The sequence below is a fragment of the Eriocheir sinensis genome, chromosome 17 (assembly GCF_024679095.1).
Source record: "Eriocheir sinensis breed Jianghai 21 chromosome 17, ASM2467909v1, whole genome shotgun sequence".
In the NCBI taxonomy this organism is placed as follows: domain Eukaryota; kingdom Metazoa; phylum Arthropoda; class Malacostraca; order Decapoda; family Varunidae; genus Eriocheir; species Eriocheir sinensis.
The window spans coordinates 5,212,414-5,231,727 of NC_066525.1; the positions used below are offsets into that span (position 1 = coordinate 5,212,414).

The following is a 19,314-nucleotide window of genomic DNA, read 5'->3' on the forward strand; positions in this document are numbered from 1 at the left end:
TAACAGTAATGCGAGGTGAATCGGAAACACATATGTAATTCTTAGTTTTATCATTTAATTTTCATGAATTTGTCTCCTTCAGTTACAACTATTATCCCCAGATGCCAAGGACAAGGACAGTGGGGAGTCAAAGTCTTCTCCAGCCAGAAAAGAGAGCAAGAAGGAGAAGGAGAAGGACGATGACAAGGAGAAGAAAGAGTCTGGTGGTGGCACTGAGGAAGAGGAGGGAGAAGAGCTCTCTGAGGACCTCATCTCTATGGGCAAGAAGGTGCAAGAGATAAAGGGTGAGTCCGTCAAGGGTGAGTGACCCGCTGTTCTGTAAGTGGCATCATTGTGTTTTTGGCTACACCTTTTTCTTCTAGTTTTTCATCTCCTCTTCATCCTTATCCTCCTCCTCCTCCTCCAGCTCCTCAAAAATAAAACTCCATGATAGGACACTGGTGAGTTACACTTCTTGTCTTCCTCCTCAACTAAATAATAATTACTTTGTGAACTGCATTTACTAAAATCTTATAACCTATTTTTTATATTTTTTATTATACCAATGTTCTGTTCCACTTGCTTAATATATTTTCTCAAACGCTTCATGCATTTAATTGTCATTAACTATTCAGACTTAATCAGTATAATCATTTTTAATTTTCATTTCTTTGCTAGTTCCAATTATCAACACTATCTATTATGCAGTGTTTTGATTTGCATTTTTAACATTACTTTCTTGCTGCACTCTCTAGGTAGTCAGATTAAACCCCAAAGGATCATTTTGGTCATTTCAGCCTCACTAATCATACGGTATCAGAGGATATCAAAGAAAATGCCCGCCTTTCTTGTATCAGTCTCCAACCCCCTCTTCGCTAAAGGTTTGGGGTGTGAACTGCAGTCTAGCTTTGTCACTGTTGTAGTGAAGCTGGGCTCAGAGCCTCCCTGGAGTATAGCTTTGTGTCCGTCGCATTCACAAAACGTGGTCCTATCATGGTGTTAGCCCATCCTCTATCGTAGTGACTGGCCTAGGCAGAACTCATTTCACAGCTGTAGTGGCTGTGATGTGACGTGTTATCATTTAACAGGATCTGGCAAAGGTTCTGTCCATGTTGTGGCATAGTGAAGTGTTTGTTTGTCTTGTGCCTTCCAAATAGTGGAGCAGCAGGTAGTCTTGGAGGAACAGTCAGCACTCTTTTAAAGTTAAATAACCAGACTCTGGCCATAAATCCCTTATCGTGCTGAATCTGAAAAATAAAAAGATGAAAATCAGATAAGAGGATATTTATATTGAATGAGTGTTAACTTCAACCAAAAGTTTATCCTTTAAATCAAATCATTTATGTGTGGCAAGCTTAAGCTGTAGAATGTTATGAAGAATGTAATGGTCATAACAACTATTTTCTTCAATTATGCAATATCTGTTATTAGAATACTGTGTGTTGCATTTAGTTATAGTATTTGAAATTTTTGTATCATTGCAATTAACCAGGTAGCAGCGACAGGCCAAATTTGTGGCTTTACTGTATAGCAGCGACGGGTCAAATTTGTGCCATGATATAAACCCCCCAAAATAGATGATACATAATCTGATCGCAAATGCTTTGATATATATTATGAAATGGTTTGTGGGAGAGGTGATTTTTTCTCATTTTTCTCGCTTGGATGGACCATTAAGAAACATGATCCCTGCTGCTACCAGGTTAATGTAGTTACAATTTTTTAACATTTAGGCTGAAGTGCTGAGTCTAGCTAACAAATTCAAGACAATGCTGTAATTTTTCATGGATTTTTATCATATTTTTTGCCATTCATATGTCTGACACTTTTGTAACATCTATAGGCATTTTGCTTTTTATATCTCTCACTCTCTAACATGAAGTGCCAATATCTGAGTGCCTTGTGTGTGTGCCTGGCGTGAGTTAGTGCCTTACCCTCCCTTCTTCCCCATCCTCTGCAAGCATCCTCAGGCTCAGACTCCAGTGATATTGAGACTCTGGATTGCCCCAGCCCTGATGATTGTTATGAGGACAGCACCCAGAGCTACAGCTCCCTCCACTCCTCCCTCCTCTCCTCCCTTGGCGGTTTTACCTTTGTAGAAGAAGCAGGTGAGGCTGGTTCTCGGGTGTTATGGGGAATGTCTTACACCAGCAGCAAAGTCAAATCTGTTCTCTTGGTGTTTGCATGTAAGGTGCCTCCTCTTCCTCTTCCTCTTCAGCCTCCTCATCATCATCATTATCTGGCATTTACTTGTCTGTGAAATAAATGTAAAGTAAATAGTATACTTATATTATCATCATCATTTTACCTAATTCATCCTGTTCCTACTCTTCACTATTTTTCAACATCATCAGGTTATCCATATCACTGTTCCTACTCTTCACTATTTTCAACATCATCAGGTTATCCATATCACTGTTCCAACTCTGCATTATTTTCAACATCATCAGGTTATCCATATCACTGTTCCAACTCTTCATTATTTTCAACATCATCAGGTTATCCATATCACTGTTCCAACTCTTCATTATTTTCAACATCATCAGGTTATCCATATCACTGTTCCTACTCTGCACTATTTTCAACATCATCAGGTTATCCATATCACTGTTCCAACTCTTCACTATTTTCAACATCATCAGGTTATCCATATCACTGTTCCAACTCTTCACTATTTTCAACATCATCAGGTTATCCATATCACTGTTCCAACTCTTCATTATTTTCAACATCATCAGGTTATCCATATCACTGTTCCTACTCTTCATTATTTTCAACATCATCAGGTTATCCATATCACTGTTCCTACTCTTCACTATTTTCAACATCATCAGGTTATCCATATCACTGTTCCAACTCTTCACTATTTTCAACATCATCAGGTTATCCATATCACTGTTCCTACTCTTCACTATTTTCAACATCATCAGGTTATCCATATCACTGTTCCAACTCTTCACTATTTTCAACATCATCAGGTTATCCATATCACTGTTCCAACTCTTCACTATTTTCAACATCATCAGGTTATCCATATCACTGTTCCAACTCTTCACTATTTTCAACATCATCAGGTTATCCATATCACTGTTCCTACTCTTCACTATTTTCAACATCATCAGGTTATCCATATCACTGTTCCAACTCTTCACTATTTTCAACATCATCAGGTTATCCATATCACTGTTCCAACTCTTCACTATTTTCAACATCATCAGGTTATCCATATCACTGTTCCTATTCTGCATTATTTTCAACATCATCAGGTTATCCATATCACTGTTCCAACTCTTCATTATTTTCAACATCATCAGGTTATCCATATCACTGTTCCAACTCTTCACTATTTTCAACATCATCAGGTTATCCATATCACTGTTCCAACTCTTCACTATTTTCAACATCATCAGGTTATCCATATCACTGTTCCTACTCTTCATTATTTTCAACATCATCAGGTTATCTGTATCACCCTGTTTCTATTCTCCATTTACTTTTCAACATCAAAACCTTCCCTGCTGCCTGTTGTTTATTTGTGGACCCTGTGTAGTCTGATTCCCTGTGCACACTATTTCTGCCTCCACTGCATGTCTGCCCCAAGGTGTGTCTGCAGCAATGCCCAGAGAATGGTGCTGCATTGCCCACTAGAGGCCAAAGAGGAGATTGATTTGTTTGATAATGCTGCTTGTCTTAAATAACCACCTTCTTACATCAGTTACTCAGGTGAAATCTTATGAATCTCTATTTGGTTGTAGTATATTGTATTTCAAGTTGTTACTGCAGATTTAATGGTTTCAGATGAGGCTGATATTGAGAGCCTTGGCAGCAGCGATGTCATGGTGCTGGACCAGGAGGGGAAGGCGCTTGATGAGGAGACGGACCTGTCCCTTGCGTCTTCACCCTCCCTGCCCGAAGACCTGCCTGCCATCAAGTAAGCTTTATGTCACATTGCTACTTCTTCTTTTTCTCTTCTCACCTAATGTCCTTATTTTCCCTTATGGGGTTGGATGTTACCACTGTTTTCCATGTGAAGTTATTTGTGACGGAGATGGTGTGAATAAAATTAGGTTGATGCAGTTACCAGAGCTCTATTTTCTGTTCTTTATTCTGTTCTTTGTTCCCACTTATCACTGTGCTCTCTACATGACAGACACACACATTACTACTGTTGTCCAAGTGAAATTAATTGTGCTGATGGTGTATATAAAATTAGGTTGATGCTGTTACCAGAGCTCTGTTTTCTGATCTTTATTTTGTTCTTTATTCCCACTTATCACTATGCTCTCTACCTGACAGGCCAGACACCCAGTACCGACACACTCCACAGCGGGACCTGAACAGCCGGCTGAATGTGGTGGTAGCGCTGACGTTGGCCTGCGTGTTGGGCCTTGGGTTGGGGCACTTCCTGGGTGAGTGTCAGTTCCTTTTCATCCATCCTGCCACTTTGTACACACTTCATCAGTTTACTTCTCTACTTCTGTTGGTTTTGTTTATTCATTCTTTTGCCTGTATGTCTGGCTTGGCATCAACTCCTTTAATTGTTAGTTTATATCATGCAGTCCCTTCCTTTTTACTTTTTTCAGGAGAATCGGTGCAAAGAATGCGATTTAAAGAAATATTATGTCTTAACAGCCCTGAAGAAGACGCTTTGCTTGTGCCTTTCAGAGTGAAAGAACAGTGAAGCCAATGATATAGTTAGCCTGCCAAGCTTAGGTGTTGCATATCATTATTTTGATTCATATAATTTTAGATGTCTTGTGATCGTGGAAGGTGATGAAGAAGTTATTTCTTTATTACAGACAGTAAGGAGAACACTTCATCCATTATTAATTTTCAGGACTAGTGGCTCTGTCAGGAGATGAAACATCAAAAGGTTTGCTCATTAGTGGTTCAGAAACTGTTATGTGTCTTAACTAACATGATTGTAGGGTTTTATCATCCTTCCCTTCATCTATATTTTTACTCTATTTACTTCCTGCCTTCCGTTCTTCTTGCATTGCTACCCTCTAAGTTTTAGCACTCAGAAAATTAGATCATTATCACAGGATAGCTGCCTAAAGTTTTCTTGCTAATAATACATATTATACAATGGTTGGGTGACAGCCGTGTACAGCAGAGGGGGATAAATGAGGCTCTGCAATTTAAAACTCTGATTGGGTGAGCATCTAGCTCCTGCTAGTTTGGTTGCACCACAAATAACTCATTCTTATTACATCCTGGCTCATAAATGGACAAAATCTAACATGGCTTTATTTACCATGAACTATTGTGATGCCAACAACTGTATAGCACTTCCAATTTTGTATCTAAATTTTTCTAAGAAGTAGGTGCTTTATAGATTGAGTTAGACAAGTACTAGCACGTATGAGCAAGAAGACTTGTGCAGTAATGTTATGGTAAACATCTAGTTACATTTTCTAGGAAAAGTGTGACATACAGGTTGACCTTCCAAAATCAGGGAATGCCAGGACCTAAGGGGTGCCAGATTAGAGAAAATTTGTGATAATTTAATAGCCAGTAATCAAAATCTGCATCAAAACTTTTTGTATTATCACTTTTACCTTTTCTATTTTTTTTTTTTTTTCTTACCACCATCTATCACTAGCTGCACAGTATTTCTTTATTTCATCCTCCTGCTTCTTGAGAGCCTGCACAGTGGATGACCCCATGTTATAAACCTCAGTTGTCAGTCTGTCACACCTCTATCAAGTTTTGTTGAAAGGCCTTCCTCCTCCCCTTGAGATCGTCATCTTTAGTTTCTTTGAACCTCCTGAGCTGCTTGAAGATACATTAGTTTTATTTGAAGTCAATGTGTATCAGTAAGAGGCAAAACAGAAGTCTATATGAATAAACTTCCTACCTCCCTGTCCTTCAACGAAGAAATGTTTTTATCATAGAATCGATAGGGACTGTGCCAAAGAAACTACAACTTAACATACCTGAGTACAGCTTAACTAGCAGTCTTAATAGGCATCTCATTCACTTAGGAGGTTTTGATGCCTAAATTTTGTATTATGTATACTGATTGATAAATAATGCTATAGACATCAGGGAAAGGACAGTTATCAGTCTTGTCCTGCAGAGCCATTTAGTAATGAAAAAATAAGTCATTTCAGCCCCTCTTGTAGGACAGAGGATGGAGTTTAAGAATGTACAAGTACCTCTCCCATAGTCACAGTTGTCTAGGGCTCAGTCCTGGCTAGAGGTAGTTTTTCTTTCTTTCTTTCTGATTATGTGTGTCCTGAGATGGTTGTGTTCTTCAGAAATGGCATCAACCTCCACAGGATGTTTTACTTTCTCCATTAACAATTTTTGGATGATTTTGACTTTGTGACTGCATGCATCTTGGAAACAGAAATTGAGTTTGTTCATGAAGTATTTAAATATAAAGAACCAGTGGATTAACTCAAGAGTCCAATGTTGATGTTTCTTCTAAATATTTTTTTTATTGTTCTTAAGCTGTAAGATGCAGTGTCATATGTTTAATTATAATATTTTTGAGAAAAGAGGTCAATTTTTCTTAGTTTACATGGTATTTTTTGTAACATTATTGAAGTGCATGCATGTAATCTTCCAACATGTCTTTTGTTCTATAAAAAATGTGGGCGATAATGAACACATCGTTCCAACAAACACAGGCTATTTTTATTCTTTTGATAGTTTTCAGATACACTTGAGAAAACATCTTTTCACTCACACAACTTTTTCTTAAGTGATACTTGTTACTTTATCAGCCCGAGGAGTCTTGGTCAAAGATGGCACACAACATAAAGCTCATCATAGGAAGTGCAGTGACAGACAAAACTTATGATACTATTGCATTGGTAAATTTTGATTATCAGAACCTATAACCTTTAGTATTTTGTCTGTACTAATTTCATTTTCAAAGAGCATGGTATTAATATGCATGAATGTTAGGTTAGCTGTAACTAGTATGTGAAATGTTTAATTTGTACTAGGATTTTGTCCAGAGCAGGTGTCAAATATAGGAAGTCATGCTCCTATAGGCATCACCAACCAGGGTAGTCGCCATAACATGCTGACTCCTTGTGTATACTTCAAGACCCATTCTGGCCACATGTGAAGGTTTAGTCTCGTTGTTAGATTTATAACCCGGTAGCAGCGGGGATCATGTTTCTTAATGGTCCCTCTAAGCGAGAAAAATGAGAAAAACTCATCACTCACACAAACCATTTCATAATATATATCAGAGCATTTCTGATCAGTTTATGTATCATCTATTTTTGGGGTTTTATATAATGGCACAAATTTAGCCCGTCGCTGCTACATGGTAAAGCTACAAATTTGGCCCGTCGCTGCTACATGGTAAAGCCACAAATTTGACCCGTCACTGCTACCGTTAAATAGGAACAGCAATCACAGAATTATATATACAAAAGGAGCAGGCGAAAAACTTGTTAAAATAGTTAAGTTTTCCATATCCTTATCCCATATCAGTTTTCCATTGTAGAATGTCAAGCAACGATTAATTCATTCCCAGTATGTTAACAAGTATATCAAGCAGGGTATAAGAAATAAAAGCTCTTATATAAATATGAATTAAGCATCTTTATGTTGAGGACTAGTTCATTAGATATAGCAATTAGTACTAGAAAATCATCCCAGAAAACTCTTGCTCCGAGAATACATGGAATAGCTTGACCATGTAATGTTTTGTGTTGCAGGGTGGTCAAGCCGCTCCATGTGGCAGGAAAACCTCAACTCTGCTCAGGTACGTAGGTTGCGAGAGCTTCAAGATGACTTGCTGTCCTGCATAAACTCACCCCCCGAGGTAGAGCCGGAGTCAGGGGGACCAGAGTACCTCCCAGCCACCACATTCATTCCCGTCCTGGCCGAGGCAGAGGCTGAGAGTACCCCAAATGTGGAGACCTTTGTGGAGTCCCTTGTGGTGCCCTTGGAGGAGGCTGGGGTGGTACTTGGCTCTGGACAGCAGCAGCACCACCACCAGGGAGAAATCCATCACACGTACCACAGACACGTACACACAGAGTCAATGGAGCCCACATTTGCAACCCTCGACCTCCTGTACGGCTCATCGGACCCTGCTCCTGCTATACCTCGGGAGCAGGAAGCCAGGATACACTCTGGTCTCCCTGAACTTTCTTCGGCTACCACTGCACCAGAGGATGAAATAGTCTATCCTTTACCTCAACCTGTGCTACCTACAAAGACAGTGGAGCCGACCATTAATGAGGAGACAGCCCCCACAGCTTCCCCTAGTAACACCTTACCTCCCATAGAGATTAACCCAGAGCATGAGAGCATACCCACGGAGGAGCAGGAGCAGCAGCCCATCGTTCAGTTTGCCAAGGTCTCAGAGGAGGAAGATGTCCCCCCTCCTGTAACACTAGAGAACTCACAGGTGTGATTAATGTGTGGTTTGTTGTGTCTTACTAATATAATGTTTCTATGATTCCTTGCTCCCTTCTAATATCTAGTTTAAGCCTTGTGTGATATACTTTAGTGATCTCTTTCATCTTTACATTTTATATGATGTTTTGGGTTCAATTGAAAGACAACGGTTTGTATTTCCTTCCTTCACCATAGCACAATAGTTTTTACCGAGTCAGATACATTCTCGTAATCTTTGGAAGTCATGCATACTACAGGTTTATTGGTGTTTCTTTGCCAAGTTGGTTGATGGTGTGAGCGTAGTCAGGTGTTGAGTATCCACCATGAAGTCCAACTTGTTCTCTTTGCTGGGTTGAATCTAGTGTTGCAGACATAGAACTTTGCTGAAATATAATGAATACTTTATCATTCATATTTTCTATATAAAAATGAGAGCTTTACAGTAAATGCTATATTACAATTAAACAAGTTCAAAACAACACCCCACCCCCACCACTACCCCACCAACACCCCACCCCCACCACTACCCCACCAACACCCCACCCCCACCACTACCCCACCAACACCCCACCCCCACCACTACCCCACCAACACCCCACCCCCACCACTACCCCACCAACGCCCCACCCCAGAGTAACTTTTTTCTATTCAGTGAGAGAATGGTTTTATCCTTCACTCATAGTTTTGGGCCCCATGAACAGGTGAAGTGGTCCTGTCATTCATTGCTGCCTGTGTTTTAGATCATGGAGGCGCTGAATGTGGAGAATGAGGAGCTGAGTACTGAGATAACTCGGCTTCAGCATGAAAATCTGTCTCCAATTAAAAGTGAGTTGTATTATTTGTATTATTGTTATTTTTCTGAAGAAACAAAACTATCACACAACATGCTACTTTGAACAACAGACCACGAGACTTCTGAGCTATAGTGAAACCAAATTGTTGGGTCCGTTTTGGTGTTGGCTCCCGCGGGTCTATTTCTCCCCTCTGCTCTCCCACACAGTCCCAACACCTATTTTTTCCTTTCATATGTTACCTATAGCTTACATACGAAAGGAAGAGATAGGTGTTGGGGCTGTGTGGCAGAGCAGAGGGGAGGAAAGGACCCACGGAAGCCTATGCCAGACCGGCCTCGACATGTTTGGAAGACTATAGTGGGTGACCTGGCAGCACTCAAGAATAGAAGGTAACACTATGCATCATGTTTCCTCTGTCACTGCCAACGCATGGAAAAACAGGAGAAGGTTTTTTACTTTCTCTTGAGTAACATTTCTACAGCATAACAATATTTTTATCCATCTATCAGTGTTGGATACCTTCTATAAAACAAGTGAAGATTCAGCTCTCACCCTTTCTTTTTCTTCCCCCTCCTCCTCCTCCTCCTCCTCCTTTCTTTTAAACAGATATTGTTAGAATTTTTTTAATTGTCAAGTAATTAATCATTAGAGTGCACTTAATGTAGAAAAGTTAGTGCAGAACATATTACGTATTTCATTTGAGAATAATTTACCGTAGATCAACATTTTATTTGGTGATTGACAAAAAAAGTTAAGAAAAATATTGATAGTTATGTTATTTCCATATTTATTTTGTGTTCTAGTCAGCGGGAAGGATGGAAAGGACGCTAGAAACTTACGAGAGAGAATCACACGGCTGCTGGAGGACAACGAGGAGCTGCGTGTGGCCGTCCTGAGGCAGCAGTTTGACGCCCTGCCGGAGGGAGACACCAAGGCCTTCAACGATGCTCTCGCCACCAACTTCAAGCTCAGGGTGTCCGTCGGGAAGCTAACGTAGGTGGAAGGTGTTCGTTATTTACTATTTTATGTGGTGATCAGCATACCTTTTTGTTTTTCCTTTGTTTATTGTCTTTGTGCTGTTTCCTTTACTATAAAAAAAAAGATTTCGGTTTATATATATCCTAGTATGTTCAGAGTCCACCACAGATAGTCGGAGAGATTGAGCCAAATTTTTTACCTTAGAACTGTGCTGATCAATAGAGGACCAAACACAAGGAAAACTACAATCCTTTGAGTAGTTAAGTATTATTATTATTAGTAGTAGTAGTAGTATGAGTAGTAGTAGAAATTAGGTTGTGTAAGGTAAGGGTTTTCATTAGTTGATCTCTACAGGCACCTTGTCCCTGATCTCACTGCCCTGAAAGAGTCCGCCAATGATCTCCAGAAGGAAAATCAGGAACTCCAGAAGCAAGTTGGAAAGCTGCGATATCAGGAGGTAAAATGAGAGGAGAGTTTCAGTTTTTACTTTCATAAACTCAACAATCAAACATCAAAGTAAATGCAGCAGTGAAACAAAACTATCTTGTACAACTTTTTTTAGATATAGTATAAATGTCAAGTTACTGTATTATTGTTGCATCATGTTAACCCACCTCTGTCATCATGTTATCAAACCTGTCAAAGCTAACCCTTACATCCACTGATTATAGCGACAAAAAATATCACAAATGAAATGAATATGGAAATAACATAACTATCAATGTTTTTCTTGATAACTTTTTTTTGTCAATCACCAAATATAATGTTGATCTACGGTAAATTATTCTCAAATGAAATACGTAATATGTTCTGCACTAACACTCAACCCCCTCAACCACAGAATATGAGAACCCCTGAGTTAACCCGGTAGCAGCTGGGATAATGTTTCTTAATGGTCCCTGTAAGCGAGAAAAATGAGAAAAAAAATCATCACTCACACAAACCATTTTATAATATATATCAAAGCATTTGTGATCAGTTTATGTATCATTTATTTGGGGGGGGTTAAATCATGGCACAAATTTACCCCGTCACTGCTACATGGTTAAGCCACAAATTTGGCCCGTCGCTGCTACTGGGTTAAGAGGGTGACCTGGCCATGACCAAGGATATGAGAAAAATCAATCATAGTTCACCAAGTTTTGTTTAATCCCACATTGCAGTATTTATTATTTAGTTATTGTTTTCACCACTTGTCAGTAACTCAAGTCCTGTTCCAACAGCAACCACTGCCTCAGGAGCTAAATGTTGTGGCCAGGGAGGTGGAGAACTTGAAGAAGGTTGTTGATGAAGCTTCAAAGAAAAAGAAAGTTCCCCCTAACTATGAGAATGCCAAGCTGTACCTCACCTACATGTCTCAGGTAAGCAGGGATGAGGGAAGCTGAAGGAATTGACTTTGGGTTAACCTATAAAAAATATAGGCCAAGCAGAAAAACATGAAGTAGTCTTGAGAAGGGAGAAGTTGAAGGAGGTGAAGAAGTTTAGTGTAGAAGGGGCGACCAAACCCATCAAGGTGGTATTGTCACCATCTGCTGGCCTCTTGTGCTGCCTAATCATAGCATTGTCAGTGATGTGGCATTAATGAATTGTCTACTAAAGCTAATTTTGTTTCTTGTCAGATTATATAGACATATAATATTTGTGCTAATTTTCTTTGTAAAAAAAAACACTACTTTCATATCTTTCACTATAAATCAGAGTAGTGTCCTCAAGTAATAATATGTCATATATATGTATGATGTAGATGTAATGCATAACAAAATCTTGCTCACCTAACTGCTGTAAACATCCATGCTTATGGCTCTCTGAGTCCAAGGCATGTAATGGGAGTGGGGACACTGTCTCTAGATCAGTAAGGCAGCAGAGCTGTGTGCCATTGTAGCCTTTTCTGCTTGCACTCAGTGTCAAGGCATTGAGACACACAAGTGATAAGGACAACAAAGTTCAGTTGTATACAGACAACAAATACTTGAACTGCTGAGATTGATAATGATGAAGTTTTCCGTTGATTGGTTATGCCAATCATTTCTTCTTTTTTATTACTTAAAAGCTAGGTAAGGTTGAGTCAAACTCAGCTTTACTCTCCCCTTGGTAATAACATATTATACACAAAGTTTTAAGGAGCCTACAAGAGGCCAGTCGGCCTACACTTAGTGGCTTTAAAGAACCAATTATTTATTGTCTGCTTTCCCTGTCTAACTAAATTCCTTTATAAATTAGCAATCGTATTTGCAAAAACTGCATGTTGTTTATTTTTATCTATTCATCCACCACCCTATTCATAAGCCATCATATCCATTGCACTTGTGTAGTGCACGCACCAAAGAAGTGTGAAAAAAGGTACCCTGTGACTTTGATGGCCTTCACCCATAGGTCCTGCAGACTCTCCATGATTTCCATGAGGGAGGCTTAGTGGAGAAGCTGGATGTGGCCACTGATGTGTTTGAGGGGCTCGTGCCTGGCAATGTGAAGCCGTCTGCTTCTGTGAGTGTTTCAACAAAGCGCTTCTTCCTTGGTTGCTGTAAAGCATATTAATTTTCAGCTAACTAAAACATTATCTTACAAATTTTTCATGATGTTTATTTGTAATTTTTAGCCCTAAGCAGATGAACCTTAACCCAAAGTTTCAGTTTGTGTTCTTGATCTTCTGACCTTTTTGCCTAAGATGTGGAGCTAGGTATGCCACAAGGCTAAACCTACTACACTCATGACATCATTGATTCAGAAGCATAGCTTAAGGCATTAATAATGTATCAAAAGTCCAGTCAAAAGATCATTATTTATTTGTCAACATGGCAGAATTTTTGTTACCTATTATTACCATGTTAAATAATGTTATTGTGGTGGTGACTTGTTCACCATTCCAGATTCAGCAGAAGTTGCATTCTGTGCGTGGCAAGTTCAGGCAGCTGATGGCTTCTCTGGGGTCAAAGTGGGAGAAGGTGGGTGCTCATGCTTGGCCCTCTCATCCTCATCCTGTGAATTACTTATTAATACCTGCTTTTTCTTAAGAAGATATTCAGCTATTATTACATTAATAAGGTCAGGGTATGCAGTGGACTGGTTTTCTGTCAAGAAAATAATATTTTATGTATGAGTAAAATACAAATGAGTTTTCTTTGTTCAGATAAAAGAGCTGAGTCGGCCCCAGCACCTGACCCAGGTGAGCCAAGACACCCTGGGCAAGATGAACCGCGTGATTGTTAATGTGGTCAACAAGATGAAGGACATTGGGCAGGTCAGCATCATGAAGAGGGGCAAGGCCTCCCTGGAGAGCACAGCAGCCACCCTGGCCCAGAGCCTGGCTGCCCTTGGCGAACAGTTTGACAAGACCTGGAAGAACCTGGAGGTAAGACAAAAGCTGTGGGACTTTGTTCTGCTCAGTGCAGGAAATGGAGCTGAGATGATACTCGGCTTGGGGCTGCAAGTGTTCATCAGTTTTCACTTTTTTTTTCAAAGCTCACTGGTATACAAAATAACAGGCTATCAGTGGCAGATAATTACCCATTACTTAGATGTTTTAGCAGCAGCAAACAGCAGACCCATCAGTGCCATCACCACCCTGAATTACTTGCCAGCAACCTCATATGAGAGTCCCATCGCAGAAAGGTGTCACTGCCATTATGGCAATTTTTAGTCCTATCTTGAACTTGTGATTCATACCATGCATGCCCTGTAACCTGCTAAGGCTGGGAGAGCAAGAAGTAGGATTATTCTTGTGCTCATTTCCTGAAGTTATCTGCATTTCTCCCCTAAATTAGAGTGAAGTTGAAGCAGAAGAAAAAGGCAACAGTGACCAACTCTTGATAGAAGTTGAAGACGAAGTCCAAACTGAGGAAGAGGAAACTGCTGTGGAGGATACAGAAGGAGGTGCTGAGGACAGAGCGCCGAGAGATGCAGGAGATGAAGCCTCCAAGACCTCAACCAACGTCCCCAACAAGTCCAAGAAGGTAGCCGGTAAGAGTGGAGGATCAGGTGGAGGAGGAAAAGGAGGAGGAGGAAAAGGAGGAGGAGGAGGAGGAAGAGGTGGCGGAAGAGATGGAGGAGATGACAAGACTGACCCCGAGGAAAAGGAAAGTACCGAGGAAAAGGCAGTGAAGAAAAAGGAAGAAAAACCCGATGCCAGGCGTGACAGGTCGAGGAGGAGCCGAAAGAGCGAGAAGGAGGAGAAGAAGGAAAAGAAGGAGGAGCAGAAGGAGAAGAAGGCAAAGGAGAAGGAGGAGAAGGCGAAGAAGAAGAAGGATAAGGAGAACAAGAAGTCGAAGAAGGAGAAAGACGAGAGCAAGAAGAGTAAAAAGAGCAAGGACAAGGAAGGGTCCAGCCAGAAGAAGGTTGAGGAACAGTCCAGAAAGAGTCCCGAGGAGGATGATAAGAGGTACCACAAGGGACAATACAATAAATACGACAAGAAGCAGCAGCAGCACCTTGACGACGAAGATGATGATGTTGATACCGATGACAGCAAAAGCGACGACGAGGGGAAACTCACGAGGAAACTCCACACGAAGAAACATATTCCCGACGATGATGACGATGACGATGATGACGATGATGACAAGTACAAGCGAAAGCACCAACAGAAAGTGATTCAAAAGGATAACAAATACGCTGAGGACGATGATGTTGATGATGATGATGAAGAAGACAAAAAGAAGGGGCTGCTGCGACACTGGGAGAAACCGTCGAGGAAAAACTACCGAAGGGAATATCCGGGCCCCAAAAAAGCCTTCATCCGCAGACGGGGTAAGAATTCAACTGTTAACTTTAGGGATGAGGATGGGGAGTGGATGGGGAGGCGGGCAACGGGCAGGGAGGTAAGGCGGAAGGAGGAGAAAAAGGCGGACTGGGTATTTGAACGAGCGAAGCACCGTAGTCACAAGAGGGAGGAGGAGCACAAGGCAGAGTGGCTGTTTGAGCGCGCCAGGGACAGGAAGGAGAAGCGGATCGGAGGTGGAGTAGAGGATCAGAGGGACGGGAAATTGGGGAGTTACGAGAAAAATGGCCACAACAAGCATGAAGGTTACCAGGCTAAGCGACGCTATGTTCGGTTTGACGACGATGATGATGATGATGATTTTGATGAGAAGGATTATGAGTTCTACCATCAGCACCACCACCATCACCATCACCACCATGAGGAAAGGGGGAGAAGGGAGCACAAACACCATGATAATAAGGGGAAGAGAGAATGGGTTATCCCGAACTTTAGTGCAACAGGGAAGACCTTCTACCATTAGCCGATACAAAAGGTGGTTCTCTCCCTTCCTCCCCCTCCCCTCTCTCCCCCGCTGAGCAGATCACGCTGTATACATTTAGCTTCACTGTGTACTCGTGTATATGTAACGCCATGATGTACACATGTAGCATAAATAGCAGTAGTAGCACTCATCTCATTAGTCAGCCGTGTGCTTAAAAGTCTATCATACCAGTTAATCCCAAGCCACCGTTGCCAGATTATCGTACTCAAAGCCTCGTATTTACCGACTTCTGATCCTTAACTATCACCGAAAAAACACCAATAGTTAACCATTTCAACAATAACTACAAATAAATCATGTTATCGGGGTGGAGGAGATAGTTTTTGGGTCGTAAATCGGCAAATCTAAGAGGCTGCGTACAGTGATCTGGCAACATTGTCCCAAGCCTTTCCAGCTGGACATTAAGTCTTTGCAGCTTGCGTTAGTTTATTTTTAGCTGCTAAAAAATAATTCCTAACTGTAGTATGCAAGCACTGTTAACTTTGTATTATAGTTTCCCATTCTTCCATCAGGTATAGTCATCTAGTTCACACACCAGCCTTCCATTCATCACCCCACGCCTGGCCTCATCACCACACCTCTTCAACCCACCACCACCTGGCTGGGACCACTAACATTCATTTACACACTCATCAGATCTTCACCATCAGTGGCAGCACCCAAAAAAAAAAGTTCCTCAGCTTCCCTCACTCTATTAATTCTAAGACCTATTTTTCTTTTCTCTTAGTACTTCAACTCCTAAAAATATCGTCCATCCTCGCTGTAATCTCTCCATTTTTTAAAGCAGTTATTGTTCCTTTCTCTGGTTCCTCAGTTTCCCTCAGTCTCTCTTAATTCTAAGACCTATTGTTGTTCCTTTCTCTTAGTACCTCAACTCCTAAAAATATTGTCTCTGCTTGCTGCAATCTCTCCATTTTTTAAAGCAGTTACTGTTCCTTTCTCTGGTTCCTCAGCTCCTACAAACATCCTCAGCTTCCCTCAGTCTCTCCAATTATGAAACCAATTATTCTTCCTCACTTTTAGTACCTCAGCTTCTACAAATATCCTCTCAGCTCCTTTCAGTCTCCTCACTTAATTTGTATACGTATCATTGTTTCTTTCTCTCAATATAACCACAGCTCTTCCATGCACCAAAGAAGCCTCTCCTTAGAAAAAATCACGGGGCTGCCACTGTTCACCTTTAGAGTCTAGACTACTAGTATTATAAAGTATCATTGTTCTCCTTAGCTCTATCAGTCGAGTCGTGTTTCTCCTGGTGGACCAATGTGAGTGTTGTCCCATCCTCCACACAGGGACCTCTGCCTCTGTGTGCACAACAATGTAACCCATCGCCTCTTGGCTTGCTTACCATATTTATTTTTAGTGTTTGTTCAGTGTTTTTACATAGTCATGCAGATAACAACCAGCAGCTGTGTGTCATTCAGTATTACTTTGTGATTGTTGGATTTTCAGGTGACCCAAGAAGAGATTTGCCAGGTTTATATTTGTATATGATGAAGCTCTTGTTTCATCCCCATAATAGTGTTGGCTTCATGAGGGTCTTTGCCTTCAGTCACAAACTATGTCCACGGAGCAGAGTTATTGACTGCATGGCTGATGATGTAGATTATATTACTGTGTTTGTTGTACCAAATTGAGAGCCTTCCAGACCTGCACATCATATGCTGTGCAGAAGAGTAGTAGACAAAGAACAAGGCCTGTGGCTGTTGTGCCAGATGTCAGTTCACTGCGGGAGGTTGATGGATGTGGTGGCAGGAGGGTGTTTCAAAGGGCTGCAGGGTGTGTAGGTTATGCCAACAAGGAATTCAGCACATGACAGGTTTCTCTTTGGTCAGAATGGAATGAAAAACATTATCTTGTTCTTCCCTGTTGTATGGAGTTTCATCAAATGTTTCATGATTACTGGAGCATATCAGTGATTGGAACAGTGGTCAAGTTTGGTGCATCAGAATTGGCATACTAGAACTTTTTGGATCCTTCCATCAGCCACCTCAAGTTTTTAAACTTTGACATTTTTATTCCAGATCACTAAAGTCCTCGATGCCTTTTGATAAATAGTAATACCATGTTGGGGCGGATCTTTACTGCAGAAGGTGCGTCAGTATAGGAGTGTGGCCCCAGCCTTCCCCTAGCTCACTGGTGATCTAGATTAATGACCCCCTTCGTTATTAACCTTGTAGTGTGCTGGAGGGTTGATCTGACCACTAGAGTAGAGAACCTGGCAACTAGTGCTTATTTTATACTAGGCTGAACTGACCTCAACCCAAGATCTCCCCAGCATCAGTCACCTGCCAGCTGGCAGTTGACTGTCTCATCTGCTCAACCCACGCTCTAACAGGCAAACATCATAGTCACAGCTGTATAGGGGCCTTTATAAGCTTGAGCTTGATGGTGACGCTGACAAAGTGTTGACTTTTGAAGTTCCATTAGGTTGCAAGTTGTGCAGTTAATAAGCTTTGAGCCACAACTACAGAGCAGTGAGCACTGTGATGTACAGTGAGGTGGGGTTTCATCATGCTGTATATGGTTGTCACATCCCCATCAGTAATGTGCTTTACAGTGCATAATTTGTCACTGCACTGTAGGTGAGGGGCTGCCACCACCAAGCTGTACATCACTGTGTTGCCTCAGCTTCAAACTGTGTCCACGCCCTAGCCCAGTGCTGTACAGCTGACTGCTGAACCATCTTTGCTAAACAAGAAGGAGAGCCTCTGCAGCATAGTGTAGCAGCCATAATAGCTTGTTGCTGAGCTGTCTTTTTAAAGGTTGTGAGGCGTCTTGGTAAGAGCCTGAACAGACTTCGTAGCCGCAGTGGTGACTTGCATGGTGTTCGTTGTGGTGTCTCCTGGAGTGTTCCATGAGTGTGTATATAGCTACATGTGTTCCTTGTTTGTGTCCAGACCAACACTGACCTGCCGCTGCTGATAGTAATCCTGGCCATCCAGTTGACCAGCAGGACATAGCTTTAACAGTAGAGGCCCTAATCTTTATAGACCATGTGAAGTTCAATGATAATTTTAGAACACAATGTTCATAACACAGATAATGTTTGTCCATAGTATACCTAAGCCCTCTGTTAGTTTATACTGCCATTGTTTGTTCTGTTCCTACTAAAGTTTATATATTTTGGTTTTGCGTACTTGTCATCGAGGGAGTGTTTGGGTTAATTAATATCACCTGTGAGAATCAATGCAAACAGCGATACGCCTCCACACATGAGCTTGACAATGTAGCACAAAGGATTGAAGCTTCTGTACTTCCTATATAACTTTTTTTTTCTGCTAGTCAAGTCATTCGCCCATCATCTGTACATGGCATGAACAATGTCAGTAAAAATCATAAATTAAATGGATATTTTATTGATCCAACTCTTTCTTTAACCCATTTGGTTGTGGTAACTCCTAAAAGAGAAGAGTGACAGTCTTCTTTACCATATACAATAATATATCATTTGTATTAATGCCCTTTGGAGTATGTTTTGAGGTGGAAGTGTATCACATTAGCCGTCAAGGACAGGGCATTGAAGTATTAGGTAAGTTACTCCTGATATTAATTCATTTTCTTTGAATCCAACTGTTGCTTCTAGAATTATTGTTCCTAATATTTTAATTTCACCAAACTATAATTGCTACGTGCCCAATTTAATATTTCCACGGCGTTCGTACATAATATTCTTGCCTAAATATATTGCAATTAATGGCAAAAATCTTGACTCATCTCGAGAGGTCTTCCTAAACGATGTCAACGAAACCCTACTGAGTCGTATATCTCCACAGAAAAGCAATATTATCACTCGAAATTCTCCATAGGCTCTCTTCACATACCAATGGGCAACTTGTCATTGAGAGCATGGCAAGGAAATAAGCGAGATGTGATAAATAGACCTCCATGTGTTGGGGAAGAAGGGAGAATAGTGTTGGAACATCGGCGGC

At 41.0% G+C, this 19,314-nt stretch overlaps 1 protein-coding gene across 3 annotated transcripts in view; it reads left to right on the forward strand.

Moving 5' to 3' along the window:
• The window catches only part of LOC126999832 (FK506-binding protein 5-like), a 28,482-nt gene extending 9,737 nt beyond the window's left edge, over nucleotides 1-18,745 (forward strand). Inside the window, exons 3-16 of one of the 3 annotated variants that reach the window (XM_050862862.1) lie at nucleotides 102-299; nucleotides 1,941-2,087; nucleotides 3,778-3,910; nucleotides 4,276-4,388; nucleotides 4,817-4,852; nucleotides 7,665-8,362; nucleotides 9,093-9,177; nucleotides 9,950-10,139; nucleotides 10,479-10,581; nucleotides 11,348-11,485; nucleotides 12,498-12,608; nucleotides 12,992-13,066; nucleotides 13,252-13,473; nucleotides 13,886-18,745. In XM_050862862.1, the coding sequence (XP_050718819.1) occupies nucleotides 102-299; nucleotides 1,941-2,087; nucleotides 3,778-3,910; nucleotides 4,276-4,388; nucleotides 4,817-4,852; nucleotides 7,665-8,362; nucleotides 9,093-9,177; nucleotides 9,950-10,139; nucleotides 10,479-10,581; nucleotides 11,348-11,485; nucleotides 12,498-12,608; nucleotides 12,992-13,066; nucleotides 13,252-13,473; nucleotides 13,886-15,361 (3,725 nt within the window). In that variant the 3' untranslated portion in view covers nucleotides 15,362-18,745. Of the gene's footprint in view, nucleotides 1-101; nucleotides 300-1,940; nucleotides 2,088-3,742; nucleotides 3,911-4,275; nucleotides 4,389-4,816; nucleotides 4,853-7,664; nucleotides 8,363-9,092; nucleotides 9,178-9,949; nucleotides 10,140-10,478; nucleotides 10,582-11,347; nucleotides 11,486-12,497; nucleotides 12,609-12,991; nucleotides 13,067-13,251; nucleotides 13,474-13,885 lie in introns of those variants that run through there. The other 2 variants (XM_050862861.1, XM_050862859.1) reach the window with 2 other exon arrangements.
• The last annotated feature ends 569 nt before the right edge of the window (nucleotides 18,746-19,314 follow it).